We start from the raw sequence: 16,001 nt of genomic DNA, 5'->3' as shown, positions 1-16,001 counted from the left end.
GGTTTATTTAGTGTGTCTACTCTACCGATCAAAGGGCTTGCAGTCTATCTAAGAAGGTAAATTACAAGTAAGTAAATGCGGAAATGTAAATAAGATAGAGAGAGCAAACTCAACATAAGAATTTTCCCGTGGTATCGGTGGCATGAATGCCAACCCTAGTCCACATTGGAGCTCCACAAAGGATATGCTCCCGGTTTGCACCCGGTCACGGCCTTTGAGCCACCAAATTACAAAGATAAGGCCTTCACCCGGATGAGCCACTAAACCACCATGGCAAGGTCTCACCACTAGCCTCTCTTCTGGTTCCTCGCCGCCGTGATCACTTCGAAGCTTGATCCACAAAGGCAAGGGTCTCCGCGTCCCCGCACAATTGCCTTACTGCCGCTCCACACCAAGTTGGAGGGTCAACAAGCTTACCGGTGAGTCACCAAGACTCCAAGGTGCCGGCGTACCAAGAGATACACTGTTGGATCACTCCTTGATCCACTCTCTAGGAAGCAATCACCTAGCAACTCACTCTCTAGGCCTATTAGCACTTATCACTCACTAATATTGTGCTTAATCACCTTGGATGATCACTTTAAGCACTTTAGTGGCTGGGATGTCTTCTCAGGTGTATATGAACTTCTCTGGACTCCAGCACCCTAAAATGACTGAGTGGAGGGGTATTTATAGCCTAAAACTCGTGCACTAGCCATTAACCCAATGGTTCTAAAACACTATTAATACCGGATGATTCGGTGAGAACAGTAGTACTAAACCGGATCATCCGGTGAGTACACTCTCACAAACTTGCCATTGGAACCCCACTTAAGCCTCTGTGAACATCGGATACTCCGGTGTATACTCCATCTTCATCACCAGACTTTCCGATGAGTATACCTTAGCCATCTGAGCCAACATATTCTCTATGTAAATTGCTCTGGTGCCTTGTTCGATGCTGATCACATCATCACCGGACCATCTGGTGCGTTATCCTCAGCTAGCCGAGCCAATGCAACCCTCTCTGGAAAATATGCTCCGGTGTACAGATCTTCAGAGCACCGGACCTTCTGATGAGGTCATTGCATTCTTCCCTTTGTTAACAATGCTCCGGTGCATTCCTTCAGTGTGTTCAAATCAATCACTAGACTATCCAGCGGGTTCTTCTGCATCCTTTTCATCTTTGCCCTTTTCATTGTTCGGTGTATTATCCGGTGTTGCGTTGCTTCATCATCGGACTATCCGGTGAGGCTTTCATGCCTATGTCCCCATTTGATAGAGATGCTCCGGTGAGTGCAAATACTGGAGCACCAGACCATCCGGTGTAGTCATTTCTCCTGGGACTTTTTCCAATTCAACCAAACTTTGTCCCGGCTTCGGTGGCTTCTTCATGTATTGGATCCATGAGACCTACTAATATATATTCTTGACAAACATGTTAGTCCCAATGACTATGTTGTCATTAATAACCAAAATCATAATCATGGCCTAATAGTACCATTTTCACTACAATCTCCCCCTTTTTGGTGATTGATGACAACACAACCAAAGCAAGTGGCAAATAACAAATGATTTCAAATGTAAAGATCAGAAATGAGCACAAAGTATTACCACATTGCTTGGATGCATGTTCTTACCACTTAGTCCCCTTTTGTTGTGGCTCTCCCTTTCTCTATTGCCACTATCTCCCTTGATTTGACCTTTGTTATCCTTCATGTACCTTGCAATTTCTCCAATCTCTCCACATTGTTCATCTTTCATTCCTTTCTTTGGTCGTCAAAATTCTTCTCCTTTGTCAACAATCTCCCAAAAAGGATTATATGCACATGTTGAACTTAAAGGGAAAAAATATTAGAATACATGGGAGAGAGCTTCACAAATCATGATCCAATTAAAAATGATACCAATTGTAGGAATCTCACTACAAAATAATGATACCAATTAAAAAGGATGAAAGCACATGGATCATAATTCATGAAACTCACATAATATAGTCTAAACTCCTCCTATATGTGTTCATACATATGATGATAAAGAAACATATGCACAACTAGATAATATGTCAAGATAGGAAGTTTAAGCTATGTTATGCATGAAGGTAGCATAAATGAATAAAGATTTGATAATGATACAAATTGAAGCGTTAAAAAATTACATACCTCCGGGGACATATTGATTGCTGCATGAGACTACAAAAGATGCAACTTGAAACACATGTTAGTCTCAAAATCACAACCTATAGGATATACTCCCCCTAAATGTGTGCATACAAGTGTTGAATACTTGAGAGATATATGCACTTGTTATTGATAACAATGAGGATTTATCCTATACATTGGATCATGGCACATCAAAGAAATCAATTGTAAAACTAGTGCGATAAAAGAAACCTACCACTAATAAACCATGTAGGTTGCTCATGAATAAGAGAGAAACACAAGCAACCTACCATATGAGACTTTCACTAGGAATTACAATAAATTGAAATAATTACATGCAATCCTAGACAAGGCAAATGAGTTAGAAGCAAAACAAAAATGCATGAAGAAGAATCTAGCTTCATTACCTCTCTTACCTTTGAATAAGGATTTTGGTACATGATGATTATGAACTTCATTAATACGCCAATCTTGTATACTTGGCTTCTTTTCTTGAATCTTCACTTCATTTTCTAAGCTAAGTCTCCAAATCCTCATAGCCACCTCGGGCTTCAAGTTTTCTTTGGAATCCAAACCGATTGGGGTCCCTTCATATTGGTGATGACTTCCTTGGGCACCCAAATAGGTTGGTTCCACCTTCGATCCTTCTTCCCAACAATGTGTGCACCCACCTTGCCATTTTCCTTCTTCTCGAGCTTGTAGTGGTTGCTCTTTATCTTGTTCTTGTAGTTAGACTTGGTGTAGAGGTTGGAGGTCTTGTTGGAGAGGTTTGCCATCTTCTTTTTCTCATTGGTCTCCTTCTTGACTTGTTTGCATTGGAAGGACTAGTGGCCTTCTTGATGGAATTTGAAGCATGTCACGGTTGACCTCTTCTCAAGCTTCTTCACCATGAAAGCACGGTTATCTTGAGGAGGTTGGACACGTCCTTTGCGCTTCAATCTCGCCAAGTCCTCCTTGAGCTTCTCCACTTCTTGCTTGAGCTCATCATTCTCTTATGCAATGAGTTCATTAGATTGTTCTACAACAACATTCTCAACACAAATCCCATTGCCTTCATGTGTTGACATTGAGCTTGAGCTTGCTTGTGAGAGCAAAGTTCTTGGTGTCGGCTGAGGAAGAAACTACCACCCCATGTTCATTGTCATCTCATGGGTGATGATCTTGCCGAGCACTTGACTTGGAGTCATCTTCTTGATGTCATTGTTGTCATAGATGATGGAGACTATCAACTTGTACTTTGGAAGAAGACCATGAAATATTCTTCTCACGACTTGTTCATCTTCAATTGGCGTCAAACCTAACCCATTGATCTCATTGACAAGAATATTCAAACGTGAGTACATGTTATTAGCACTTTTATGGCGTAGTTGCTTGATGCCATTAAGCTTAGTAACAAGCACATGATATTTCTAATTGCACACATCCTTGTGCCTTCATGTATTTCAATGAGACTATTCCAAATATCATGTGCATTGGTGAGAGAATAAACACGATTGAATGTATCAACACATATAGATGATAAAAGGATACTCTTTGCCAATGCATCTAATTGCCTCTCCTTGTTGGTGATGTGAGATTTCATCCCTTCCTCGGTGACTCTCCAAACATCTAAGCCTCTATCTTGCAAATAACAATACATTAGAATTTTCCAACACGGGGAATTTGTGCCATCAAAAAGTGCACCACTATAGGAATCCATCCCAACCCGGACGTCACAACTTTAGGATTTTAAGCTTATCAAGAGCACGTGGCTCTAATACCAATTGTAGGGATAGGTGATGTCCTAAGAGGGGGGTGAATTAGGACACTTAGAACTATTTCGGCTGCAAAAACAACACAAGATAAACCTATATCAATTTCTATCTAAATGTGCTCTAGGTTTACCTAATGTGTCTACTCTACCGATCAAAGGGCTTACAACCAATCTAAGAAGGTAAATTGCAAGTAAGTAAATACGGAAACGTAAATAAGGTACAGAGAGCAAACTCGGCACATGAATTTTTTCCCGTGGTATCGATGGCATGAATGCCACCCCTAGTCCATGTTGGAGCTCCACAAACGATATACTCCCAGTCGGTACCCGGTCATAGCCTTTGAGCCACCAACTCACAAAGACAAGGCCTCCACCCGGATGAGCCACCAAGCCACCAAGGCAAGGTCTCACCACTAGCCTCTCTTTCGGTTCCTCACCGTCGTGATCACTTTAGAGCGTGAGCCACAAAGGCAAGAGTCTTCATGTCCCCGCACAATTGCCTTGCCACCGCTCCACACCAAGTAGGAGGGTCAACAAGCTTACTGGCGAGTCACCAAGACTCCAAGGTGTCGGTGTACCAAGAGGTACACTGTTGGATCACTCCTTGATCCACTCTCTAGGCAGCAATCACTTAGCAACTCACTCTCTAGGCCGACAAGCACTAGTCACTCACTAATCTTGTGCTTAATTGCCTTGGATGATCATTTTAAGCACTTTGCTGGCTTGGATGTCTTCTCAGGTGTATATGAACTTCTTTGGACTCCAGCACCCTCAAATGACTGAGTGGAGGGGTATTTATAGCCTCAAACTCGCGCACTAGTCATTAACCCAACGACTCTAAAAAGCTGTTAACACCGGATGATCCGATGAGAACAATAGTACTAACACTGGATCATCTAGTGAGTACACTCTCACAAACTAGCCGTTGGAACCCCACTCAAGCCTCTGTGAACACGGAATACTCCGGTGTATACATCATCTTCATCACCAGACTTTCTGATAAGTATACCTTAGCCATCTGAGCCAACATCTTCTCTGTGTAAATTGATCTGGTGCCTTCTCCGGTGATGATCACATCATCACCGGACCATTCGGTGTGTTATCCTCAGCTAGCCGAGCTAATGCAACCCTCTCTAGAAAATATGCTCCGGTGTACATATCTTCAGAGCACCGGACCTTCCGGTGAGGTCACTGCATTCTCCCCATTGTCAACAATGCTCCGGTGCATTCCTCCAGTGTGTTCAAATCAATCACCAGACTATCGGGTGGGGTCTTCCACTGCTTTTTCCTCTTTACACTGTTCATTGTTCGGTGTGTTGTCCAGTGTTGCCTTGCTTCATCATCGGACTATCCGGTGATGCTTTCATGCCTATGTCCCTCTTTGACAGAGATGCTCTGGTGAGTACAAATACCTAGAGCACCGGACCATCCGGTGTAGTTATTTCTCCTAAGACTTTTTTCAATTCAACCAAACTTTGTCCCAGCTTTGGTGGCTTCTTCAGGTATTGCATCCATGAGACCTACTAATATATATTTTTAACAAACATGTTAGTCCCAATGACTATGTTGTCATTAATCACCAAAATCACAATTATGATCTAATAGGGCCATTTTCGCTACACCTTCCTTAGGATAACAACCATTGCCATCTTGATTAATCTTTGGAGAAAACAATAACAACAAGGTGTGTCTAGATCTGTTCTTATGAATTTTGGTAAGTTATCTCATGTCCTAAATCTTGAAACTCTTATCAGATGAATCTAATCATAGCTTGAATGTGCTATGGATCTCAATGGGTTGTTTATGTTTATCCAATCTTGTATTGTTTCTATTTGGCGCTCTCTCTCTCTGTAGCTATCCTTCCCTGTCCCGTCTTTGAGGTACCCTCTCCCCTTCTTATATAATCTAGTCAGGAAGACATATCATACTCAGTCTTGAGCCTAAGCTTCCCGAATTGTGTTATCTGAAGGATTCTTTCTTAATCCGATGATAGTTTCCATGCATGTAGAACATGAACTATCTGGAATATTAGTATATACTATATTTACCACATGACGGTTATTAAACCTACCATATAAGGTGACATATACATGTACAATTATAGTTCATTCTTAGAATATACTATATTTCTAGTAATGCCTTAGTTATTAACTATCAAATCCTCATCACATACTGAGATTGCTGAAGCAAACACTACATAGGTTTATTAAAACATGGGAATTTCAGAAGGAAAAAAGGCGATACTTGATTTAAATGTGACCTAATAAGTGTGAAACCCATAACCAGGCATAAATTTTTTTGCTCCTTGATCTATTCATCCTTTCCTATAAAATCCGAAGCATCACTTCGTAGTCTTTGGAGGTCGTAAAGCATAAGCTTCCATCAGACGAGTAAGAAGTACCCCTCCCAAGAAGGAAGTGCGTCGATCGATCGCTTTAGCCCTCCGCCTCAGCCGTAACACCTCTCTATCGTAGTTGATCTGTTGTTGCCACTGCCATTCTTTCCTCACGTATCCACGGCAACCGACTTTATGAGGGTAGAGGTTCTTCTTTGAGTCGCTTTGTTCACCGCACTCAATCTCTGTGCTTCTTCTGACAACTTGTACTCTGCAAAGGCTTGCCAATGATCTTCCAGTTGCGGCCACTTGTGGAAATTTGGCGTTGTATCTTTCTACACATATCTTATGTTCAGTGTGCTCTTCCAGTTCTTAAATGAAAGGCTCATGATCATTAGCGTCTTACGCTTAACTACTTCCATATATGTCTCTTCAGGGAAGTCGAACTTCTCTAATATCTTGGGCCACAAGATGTTGTTCTTGATTGAATCAAGAACCACATGCGGATCACTTCATTCGTCAGTCCATAATCTGTAGCTGATGGGCACGTGATCCTTAACGACAATCCCATAGACTGACATGTATGGCCCCAGAACTCTCTCAAGTGCAGTTGGCTCCCCTGCTGGAGAGACTTCCGTGATCATAAATCGCCCGGTAGGCATCTTCGAGGGACCTCGGACACAATGCCGTGCCTGGGATTGCTCATTGTCGTGACCCTCTAGAGCATAAAGCATCTGCGTAGATGCAAAAAAACTATTGGGAACCTATACGATAATATGTAGAAGAAATGCATTCATCTAATTATGAATTACCTCATCGACTCGAAGGCGCCTATTTGTTCCAGGTTGAGGTAGTGGCTCGGGCTACCTTCTTCAATGTTTGACGGCGGCACTACATCACCTTCTGGCACTTGGGCCAGATTGGTAGTTGGTGGTTCCATTCCTTCCTAGAAGTTCTGCATATGATGATGACGAGCGGTTGAGTAGTATACTTTTAGAGAGCTGAGAAAGGAGGGAGGTAGAGATAAAGCCGACGAGGGAGGGAGAGAGGCTATCGAAAGAGTGAGATAACTATGAAGGAGTCGATAGATAGAATACATACACATACAATATTGTAATTGAGTATGTTAGAACCACATTTAACAAAAAAAGTAACATGTAACATAGCAAAATAGGCATAAGGGTACTGACAATTGACACATTGTTCTTTCAGAGAATATTCAAAAATGATATACTAAAAAGCACCCTAACACTAAAGAATATTCTTGCAAAAAACTATTAGGCTCAGTAGCTCTAGCAAATGGCCTTATTAGGACTTCAATATTGATTATATGTTCAAAGAGAAAGCATTCTTCTCAAGTCAGCATGTATGTGCCAGTCCTACTAGTTCAGAGAGCAGCTTCTCTCAAGATGAGCTGGACGTCATATATGAGGTTGGCCTAAACAATTTTCTTTTACTAAATCAGTACTAAAGTCCTAGAAGTAATAAAGAAATACGGTCTTGAGCCATATCATCATCGCCACTATTATTTTATTGATCCGCATCAGATTATGGAGATAATTATATACAACTGCAAGCTCGACTGGTATAGTGAAAAGACGTGCAAGGTGCATGTGTAATAACCATCCTAGTCGAGCTTTGCAGTCATATGTGTGGTAAATAGTTATCTCCTTTCATCATTTGCGACTGCAAAATATGCTTGAGGACCACCCGAATATAATAATCAAGAAACAAAGTAGTTCATATACACTGAACATGAACATACACGTAAGTGCCATAAGTACATAACCAAAACCACCTCCCATCAAGCAAAATAATGAATTGAACAGCATATGGATGATTCAATAAAATTGCTCTCAGATAAATATAACAATTGGCCCCAGGACTATGATATCATGCTCCCTAATTGTCCATTTTACACATCACAAGCTGGGCTAGAAGCTAAGATCACAACTAGATGTAAAACTGAAAAAATGTTCTCTGAAATTGAGCTTTCTTCCTAGACAATGCTGCTGGACATAAAAGCTGACAAGGAGAGGATTACTCTTTGAGAAACAAACACTAACCAAGTAGCAAAATATCAGAGAAGTACCAAAGATTTTCCTTCTCTTCCAGAATTCAATCAAAACAAGATTAATTAAATCAACAAATACAGCAGCTCCTAGTCTAGGAATCAAGCCTAACTGGCAATGTACATACTACCAACAATAAGCACAGGGACTGAACAATGGAATGCACCACTACTATCAGGGCAATCTGTGCCGATCCAACAACAGAGAACAAACTGATTTAACACCTATTGCACTTAGACATCTATCCTAACCTTAGTGTTCCATTTGATCATCACAGAGCATATCACCTCCAACACAGAACATATCACCTCCAACACAGCACCTCCACCAACACAACACCACCACCAATCGATTGCCTAAGCACCAAAGTTCTAAACACCAGAATCGAGCTCAATCGGCTCAATTTCAATTGACTAAACCACCAACTGGTGAAACCAGAACTCAATTACCAAATCAACCATTAACCTCACAGTACCTATCACTTCACAGCAACCACAAACACCGTCAGGGAGGTGGAGGGAGATGACGGGCGGTAGAGCACTCAACGCGATGATGTATTGGAGCTCAGGGACGATCGTGTGGAGGAACACGGCCTCGGGGACGGGGTGACGGCGTAGAGGCAGGCAACTCCAAGGAAGGCGGTGTTGGGGACTGAGGACGGGATCGGCGTCAGGGAGGAGGACGACGGTGTTGAGGAGGACAGGGAATGACGCCGAGGAGGATGAGAATGGCATCGGGGAGGAGGACGGTGATGACGGTGGAGAGGAGGATGACGACATCGAGGAGGACGGGAATGGCACCGAGCAGGAGGACGGCGACGGCGGTGGGAGGGAGGACGACGGCATCGAGGAGGACACAGAAAACGAGCATGGGCTCGTGGATCTCCGGCGGCGTGGGCTCCTCGATGTTGGGAGGCGTTTCAGGAAAAATTTTCTAAGTGTCAAAGGGCGTAGGGCATCGAGCTTTTTTTATAAGTGAGGACTTTCACTGCCGGCTCAATATGACCACCGGCAGTGAAATGGTACCTTCACTGCCGGCTCACTAGGACAACCGGCCGTGAAACTACTTTCACTGCTGGCTCAATAAGTACAACGGCAGTGAAAGTAGTTTCACCGCCTGCCCAATATGTCCACCGGCAGTGAAACCCCTTTCATTGCGGGTGCCGCGAGGTGGAAAAAATTTGTTCTAGCTTCGTGCACGCACGTAGAGACTCGAACCCAAGCCCTACAACAAGTAAGACTGAACAAACCACTGTGCTACTCAGGTGATTTCGATTGAGTTTGTACTATCTATATTTATTAACATTAAGTTGACCTAGAAGAACCGATACATATTTATTTAAATTTAAACTTGCTATATAACAAAATTAATTTTTGTATATACCTAAAATCAAATGAGACGACACACGCTTGCATGTACCATGCTGCACTACAGACGAGACATCTTTGCATGTCTACATGCTCTCCATGATACAACATGCAATTGTTTGGACATGCATATATTTTCTGTACTTCCAACCCAATGGGCACACAACCTGCTTTGCTTGGTACGTATTTTCTAGCAACACATTTTCCTTTAGAAGCAATTTCTTCAAGAACAGTAACAACTCAGTGAAGCTTGTATCAGACCACCCATTGCTTGCCTTCAATTGCAGTAGTGAAAGCACGGTACGCAACTTTATGTGCTCCTTCTCGCAGCCTGAGAACAACAGTGTTTTAAAGTCCTCTAGCATACACTGGAACTTTTGAAACTCTCTTTCATTAGTGAAGTTCCCCTCCCCATCGTGCAATATCTGCTCTAGATCATCGATGTCGACGTCGGCCAACATCTCCTCTAGATCATCATCGGCCAACATATCTTCGGCAGGCGGCATATCGATGTATTCGTCGACTGGCATATCGGTGCACATGTCTTCGTCTTCTCTTTCAATGTATTGCCCTTCATGTACGATCTCAGGTTCACCGTGCTCGGTCCAACGGGTATAGCCAGGCATAAAGCCCCTTGGCAAGGAGAACTGCTTCTTGTTCTCGCAATCGACGCATGGACATCACATGTATTGAGAGTGTGTATTTGACTTGTGCGTCGCGGCTTGTACTAGGAAACAATCCACACCGTTCTTGTACTCTACGTTCACACGGCTTGAATCATATATCCATCTTCTGTCTATCTACAATTATATCATTATTGTAAATCTAAATTCATAACATCTAGAACATTTTGCGATCACCAACAAATAAAATACCTTGTTATCTCCTACCGGCAATTAGCTCGGGTTGGAGGAGCTGCTTTTTGCATGCTCTCGCGTCTGCTTCTAATGAGTATTTGTTGGTGCTATCCTTAGAATTTTTTTTTATTATTCAACACCTTATTTATGACTCATTAAGGAAACATAAAAAATAAATACGCTCATACATAAATATAATTGTATCTTCCTACATACCTAAATATCATGGCGAAATTTTCTAATTCATTAAAAATCAAAATAAATACGCTCATACATAAATATAATTGTATCTTGCTACATACCTAAATATCATGACGAAATTTTTTAATTAATTAAAAATCAAAATAAATACGCTTGTACCTAAAGTTTCCATATTGGGAACATGCTAATTAATTAAAATAGAAAAAATATAACTAGAGCTTTCTACATACCTAAATATCATGGCTAATTTTCTAATTTACTAAAAATCAACCATAAATATGCTCATACCTAAAGTTTCCATGTTAGAACTTGCTAATTAATTAAAATATAAAAAATATAATTGGAGTTTGCTATATACCTTAATATCATGGCTAAATTTTCTAATTCATTAAAAACCAAAAATAAATATGCTCATACATATAGCTAATGTAAATCAATAATAAAGACACTTTCAACCAGAATTGAAGCTTCCATATCATAAATGAGGTATAATTTGCATCTACATTGTCTCAAAACATCATGGTCATAGGTTTATCTCCATCATTTCAAAATCTAGAGCAATTTAGCAAATAAAATTCAAATAGAAATGGATTGTTGAGGAAGTTACACACCTTCGAGCACCTAGAGCATGAGGATTCCTCAAAATTTTGAAGCCACCAAGATCCTGGTGAGCAAAAATGGCCATCACCGAGCAAGAACAGAGCCACTCTCTGTTGTGCTCGAGCTTACGGAAGGAGAGGACGACTTTTATATAGCCGGGACATTACTGCCGGCTCATTTAACCAGCCGACAGTGATGTGATGCTATCTCTGCCGGTCGGTGGATTAAGCCGGTAGTGATGAGGGAGCAGGGCATCACTGCCGGCTTAATCTATCGACTAGCAGTGATGACCCTTATCACTGCTGTTTCATAAGCTACGATGGCTAATTTTTCCCACGCGGCTAATGAACCGTACTGCCGGCCCATTAGGAACCGACAGTGATAGATCGACATATAAGGTCAGTTATGTAGTAGTGATCATATCTCCGGTGTCATCTACGATCTCGCGCTCATATTATCTCGTTAGATTCATTGCTTCGGCACAATTTTATTTCTATCATTGAAACTCATAATATTGTGATACACATATATGCCTCACAATAATTTAGCATGGTAAAACTGATCTGATCAAACACCAAAGAACTCACCCATAGTCCCTAGCTAGAGCACACACGTATGGACGTTTATCTTTCTTATTTTCTTTCGGACACACGTAAACATGATTCAAGCGCGCACCATGGACGAACCGATAACCAACAAGACGAACAGACGGATGTATCGCTAGTTATACCGCCACACCGCCACACACAACAAAAACAAACCTTAGTGAATTTATATGATGAATGAGTGAACCAGTTCAACTACTTGTACGAGACACCAATTCAACTCCCAAGTGCGAGTTTTCTTCGATACCAATTTTAGTGTCTATTTCTTTAAAAAAGAGTGTCTATTTTTTTTAAAAAAAATGGATGTCTATCCTGAAACGTCGTAGCATCTTGTTGGTACCGGTTTCACGTTTAATTAGTACTACGCATCAAGCTTAAAATATCCTAATCTGTTCTCCTAAACCTTGAAATTTCTTGTTTTGAACTAGATTTCTCAACGTGGGTATTCCTTCGCATAATTGACCCTCTTGATTCTAGATCATAATTGACCCTCTTGACCCTCTTGATTCTAGATCATGCTACGTAGTCTTGTCGTCCTATCTTTGATGTTGTCCAGAGAGATTCTGCGATATTCAGACTGATCCAATAAACAAGACAATATGTACTGTTGTACAACCATTTATGACTATGCATGGTACGCATTTTGGTTTGAATTCAGCTGCACAGTTTTCTACCCCTGCTCGGTACTACTGATCTGAATCGCCGTAGGATGAAGAGTGAAGCCTACAAATGAAACGTAGAAATTTCAACAAAAAAAATCGATAGCCCATCCAAATGTGACCCAATAAGTGAAGGACCATATATAATACTTGCTTTGTTCTCAAATAGATGACGTTTAAGGATATACAGTAAAAAAGATCATATATTAAATTTTTTGACCATTAATATATATAAAAATATTAAAGATAAGTCATATGAAAATGATATTAGTATATTTGTAATGAAAAAACTTATAAATTATTATATTTTTAATAATTTTGGATAACAAAAACTTAGAAAAAACAATGATCAAAGACTGAATCATTATACTGAAAGACAAGTAAAAAAGAAAGCAGGAAGCAAGGCATTGAGACAAGCATTGTTCTCTGCGCTATTCGTCCATTCCTCTAAAATCCAAAGTTTGAAACTCATCTGTTTAGAAGAGATGAATTTTGTAGTACTTTATAAAAAAATTTGAGTAAAAAAAAAAGAAACGCACATGTATATATTTCCACGTTCCAAACATAGCCGCGTTTCTCATGATATTGTCATACACACATATGCTTCAAACAATACATTTAGCATAGGTACTAATTGAGCCGACCAAAAGGTCAAAAAAAAAAAAAAAAAACCTGAGCCGACCAAGCATCGACTCACCCCTAGAGCGCACACAGGCATATCTTTCTTATTTCTCGTTCCCACGTCCGCACGAATCGCGGGCACACCATGGACGGACGGATGCGTCGCTAAGCTGCTTTGTGCGTTTTAGAGGGTGGTGGCGGTGGCATCGGGTAGCGGTCGACGCAGCCGTTCCAGGGGTTGTCGGCGTCGGGCGCGGCGTCGCGGAGCGCGCGCCACACGTTGCTGCAGGCCTTAAACCCCGTGCCGAAGGCCAGCATCCAGAGGCGGTCCCCCGCGCGGACGCGGCGCTTGGCCTCGAAGTAGGCCAGCTCGTAGAAGACGAGGCTGCTGGAGGTGTTGCCGAACCGGTGCAGCGTGGCGCGCGCCGGCTCGACGACGTGCGGGCCGAACCTCATCAGCCGCGCCACCGCGTCGATCACCGCCTTCCCGCCTGAGTGGATGCACATGTGCTCGAACGCGCGCTGGAAGTCTGGCACCTCCGCCGCCGCTGTTTTCGGGCTCCCCGCCGCGTACGCGCGCAGCACGCGGTGCGCGTACCGCAACATCTCGGAGAAGGGAAGTACGTAGGGGCCGAGAGTGGCGATGTGCTTCCGGAGCGCCGCACCGGCGACGCGGACAAGGTCCTTTGTCAGCGCGACGCCCATGTTGCCCTTCTCGTCCTCCATCTGCACGGCGGCGTTGTAGGCCGCGTCGTCGGCGCCGTGGTGCGTCCGCAGCGTGCGCACCAGCTCGTACTTGGAGTCGGCGCGGCGCGCGGGGACATCGGTCACCAGCGCCGCCGCACTGCCCACGCGGAAGATGCAGTTGGTCACCAGCATGTGCTTGTTCTCCCCAAAGTACCAGTTGAGGCTCGTGTTCTCCGTCACCACCACCAGCGCGTACCCAGGCCTCCGTCCCGTGCGCAGCGACCGCGCCGCCGTGTCGATGCCCACCGTGCCTGCGCTGCACCCCATCCCGGCGATGCTGTACGACTTGACGTCGGGGGACATCTTGAACCGTCGCACGATCATGGACGCCAGCGACGGCATCGGCGAGTACATAGAACACGCGACGACGAGGACGCTGATGTCGGTCGGTTTGACGTCGGACTTAGCGAGGAGCTGCGCCACGACGGCGAAGAGGCCCTCCTCGGCCTCCTGCACCGCGAACGCCAGCGTCTTCTCGAATTTGCCGGAGAAGATGAAGGGCGGCGCGAAGGTCTCCTGGCCCAGGCCGGACTTGCTGTAGATGAGTCGCAGGAAGTCGGCGATGTCGTCGGAGTAGCGGCGGCAGCGGAGGCCGAAGTACTCGCACACCTCCAGGTTGACCTGCCGCTCCACGTCCGGGAGGTGGCAGCTGTAGTTGAGCAGATACACCGGGCGCTGCCTCCGCAGCAGGAGCCGGAGCACGGTGACCAGGAAGGCGAGCGCGGAGGCGACGAGCGGTGCGAGGACTGGGAACGGGAGGGCGCACAGCGATGCCATGGCCGACACGGCCGTGCTCGACGTGAGAGGCGGCAACATGGCCTTGCTCTGCTTGGTGAGCTAGGTAGAGAATGTGCAGGTGCACTGTGTGTAGTGTTAAGCGCACTGCGCACTGCGAGGGAGTGAGCGTTTGGGTTGGGTTGTATTTATAGGCGCGAAGACAAGATCGGTCGTGAGACAGTCACATCACTGTACCATGCCAAGTGTCCACGCTTGGGCATTCCCATCTGATCGGAAATCAACGAATCCATGACGTTTGGATCTATCGGCATGTACAATACAGTTGCTTATAAAAGGGTGTTTCAAGACATGAAAGGTTACAGCTACTCATCGGTGTTTATTTAAGCATCAATGGTGCTAGGAAAAAGCATTCAGTGCGGTTACAGACATAGGTGTAACGCGTTCTACACAGCGTCGTGGTCCCCTAAATATGTCTATATATAAAACTCAAGAAATATCTATCATATCGAGTGCATTTTAAGGGACATATTTACCCACAAGACTTTTTCATAATTCAGCAACAGTTGTATTAATTAGGGGAATGGTACTATATGGACTCCGTTCGTTAACTTTGGCCAAAGCACCAAAGCCGAAGAAAGGCAGCGTAAGGACCTTCGATAACAGTATGAAGGTTAACTAGAAAGGGACCTGCAAGTTGGTTGGAACTCTGACAATTAAATGGCTCAAAGGAGATCGCTACTAACTTGGATGAAGGGTCCAATACGAGACCCCCTCGAGACACATGTCAAAATTTGATTGCTTAGGACATTGTTGGTGGACAATGACTATAATACCTCTGAGATTCCTTAGAATATTCTCTAGTGTTCGTAGGAATATTCCTGTGGATAAGAGGTAAATTTGTAATGATAACGAGAGTGATTGAGGTATGCCTATAAACACCTCCACTCACCCAATGTAAGAGATATATAAACAATTATTGCACTGTTCACTGTGTTGCAATCATGATAATATTTTGGGCCATCCGAGGTGATCAAACCCACGACCACGTGATGGTCCCATGCCACCAAAGAATAGGAAAGAAAATGCACAAACGTCCACGAATAGCAAGGGGGCTTGCTGGTCCCTTCATAATAACAAGGAACAACAGTGACTGAGGTGGCCAGGGCTTTGGCTAGGGTTGATGCTCCGAGTGGAGCAGGGGGGTCCAGAGCGGTCGCGCCGGATGACCATGGAGGTCAGATTGTTGTGCCCAAGGCCCTGGAGCATCATCAAGCTCTCCCACGTGCCCTAGTGGACCATGGGGTA

At 43.6% G+C, this 16,001-nt stretch overlaps 1 protein-coding gene across 1 annotated transcript; it reads right to left on the bottom strand.

The window, feature by feature from the left end:
- Positions 1-13,111: 13,111 nt before the first annotated feature.
- LOC133896751 (3-ketoacyl-CoA synthase 17-like) lies at positions 13,112-14,978 on the bottom strand. The gene has a single exon (XM_062337359.1). It carries the CDS (start codon positions 14,772-14,774, stop codon positions 13,377-13,379), a length of 1,398 nt encoding a protein of 465 aa, XP_062193343.1. The 5' UTR covers positions 14,775-14,978; the 3' UTR covers positions 13,112-13,376.
- Between the last annotated feature and the right edge of the window lie 1,023 nt (positions 14,979-16,001).

The sequence above is a fragment of the Phragmites australis genome, chromosome 17 (genome assembly GCF_958298935.1).
Source record: "Phragmites australis chromosome 17, lpPhrAust1.1, whole genome shotgun sequence".
Lineage (NCBI taxonomy): Eukaryota > Viridiplantae > Streptophyta > Magnoliopsida > Poales > Poaceae > Phragmites > Phragmites australis.
This window is presented reverse-complemented; position numbering and strand designations above follow the sequence as displayed.

What these genes read in the sequence shown, in the direction of transcription:
- LOC133896751 (XM_062337359.1), bottom strand. Translation starts at nt 14,774, where the DNA reads ATGTTGCCGCCTCTCACGTCGAGCACGGCCGTGTCGGCCATGGCATCG.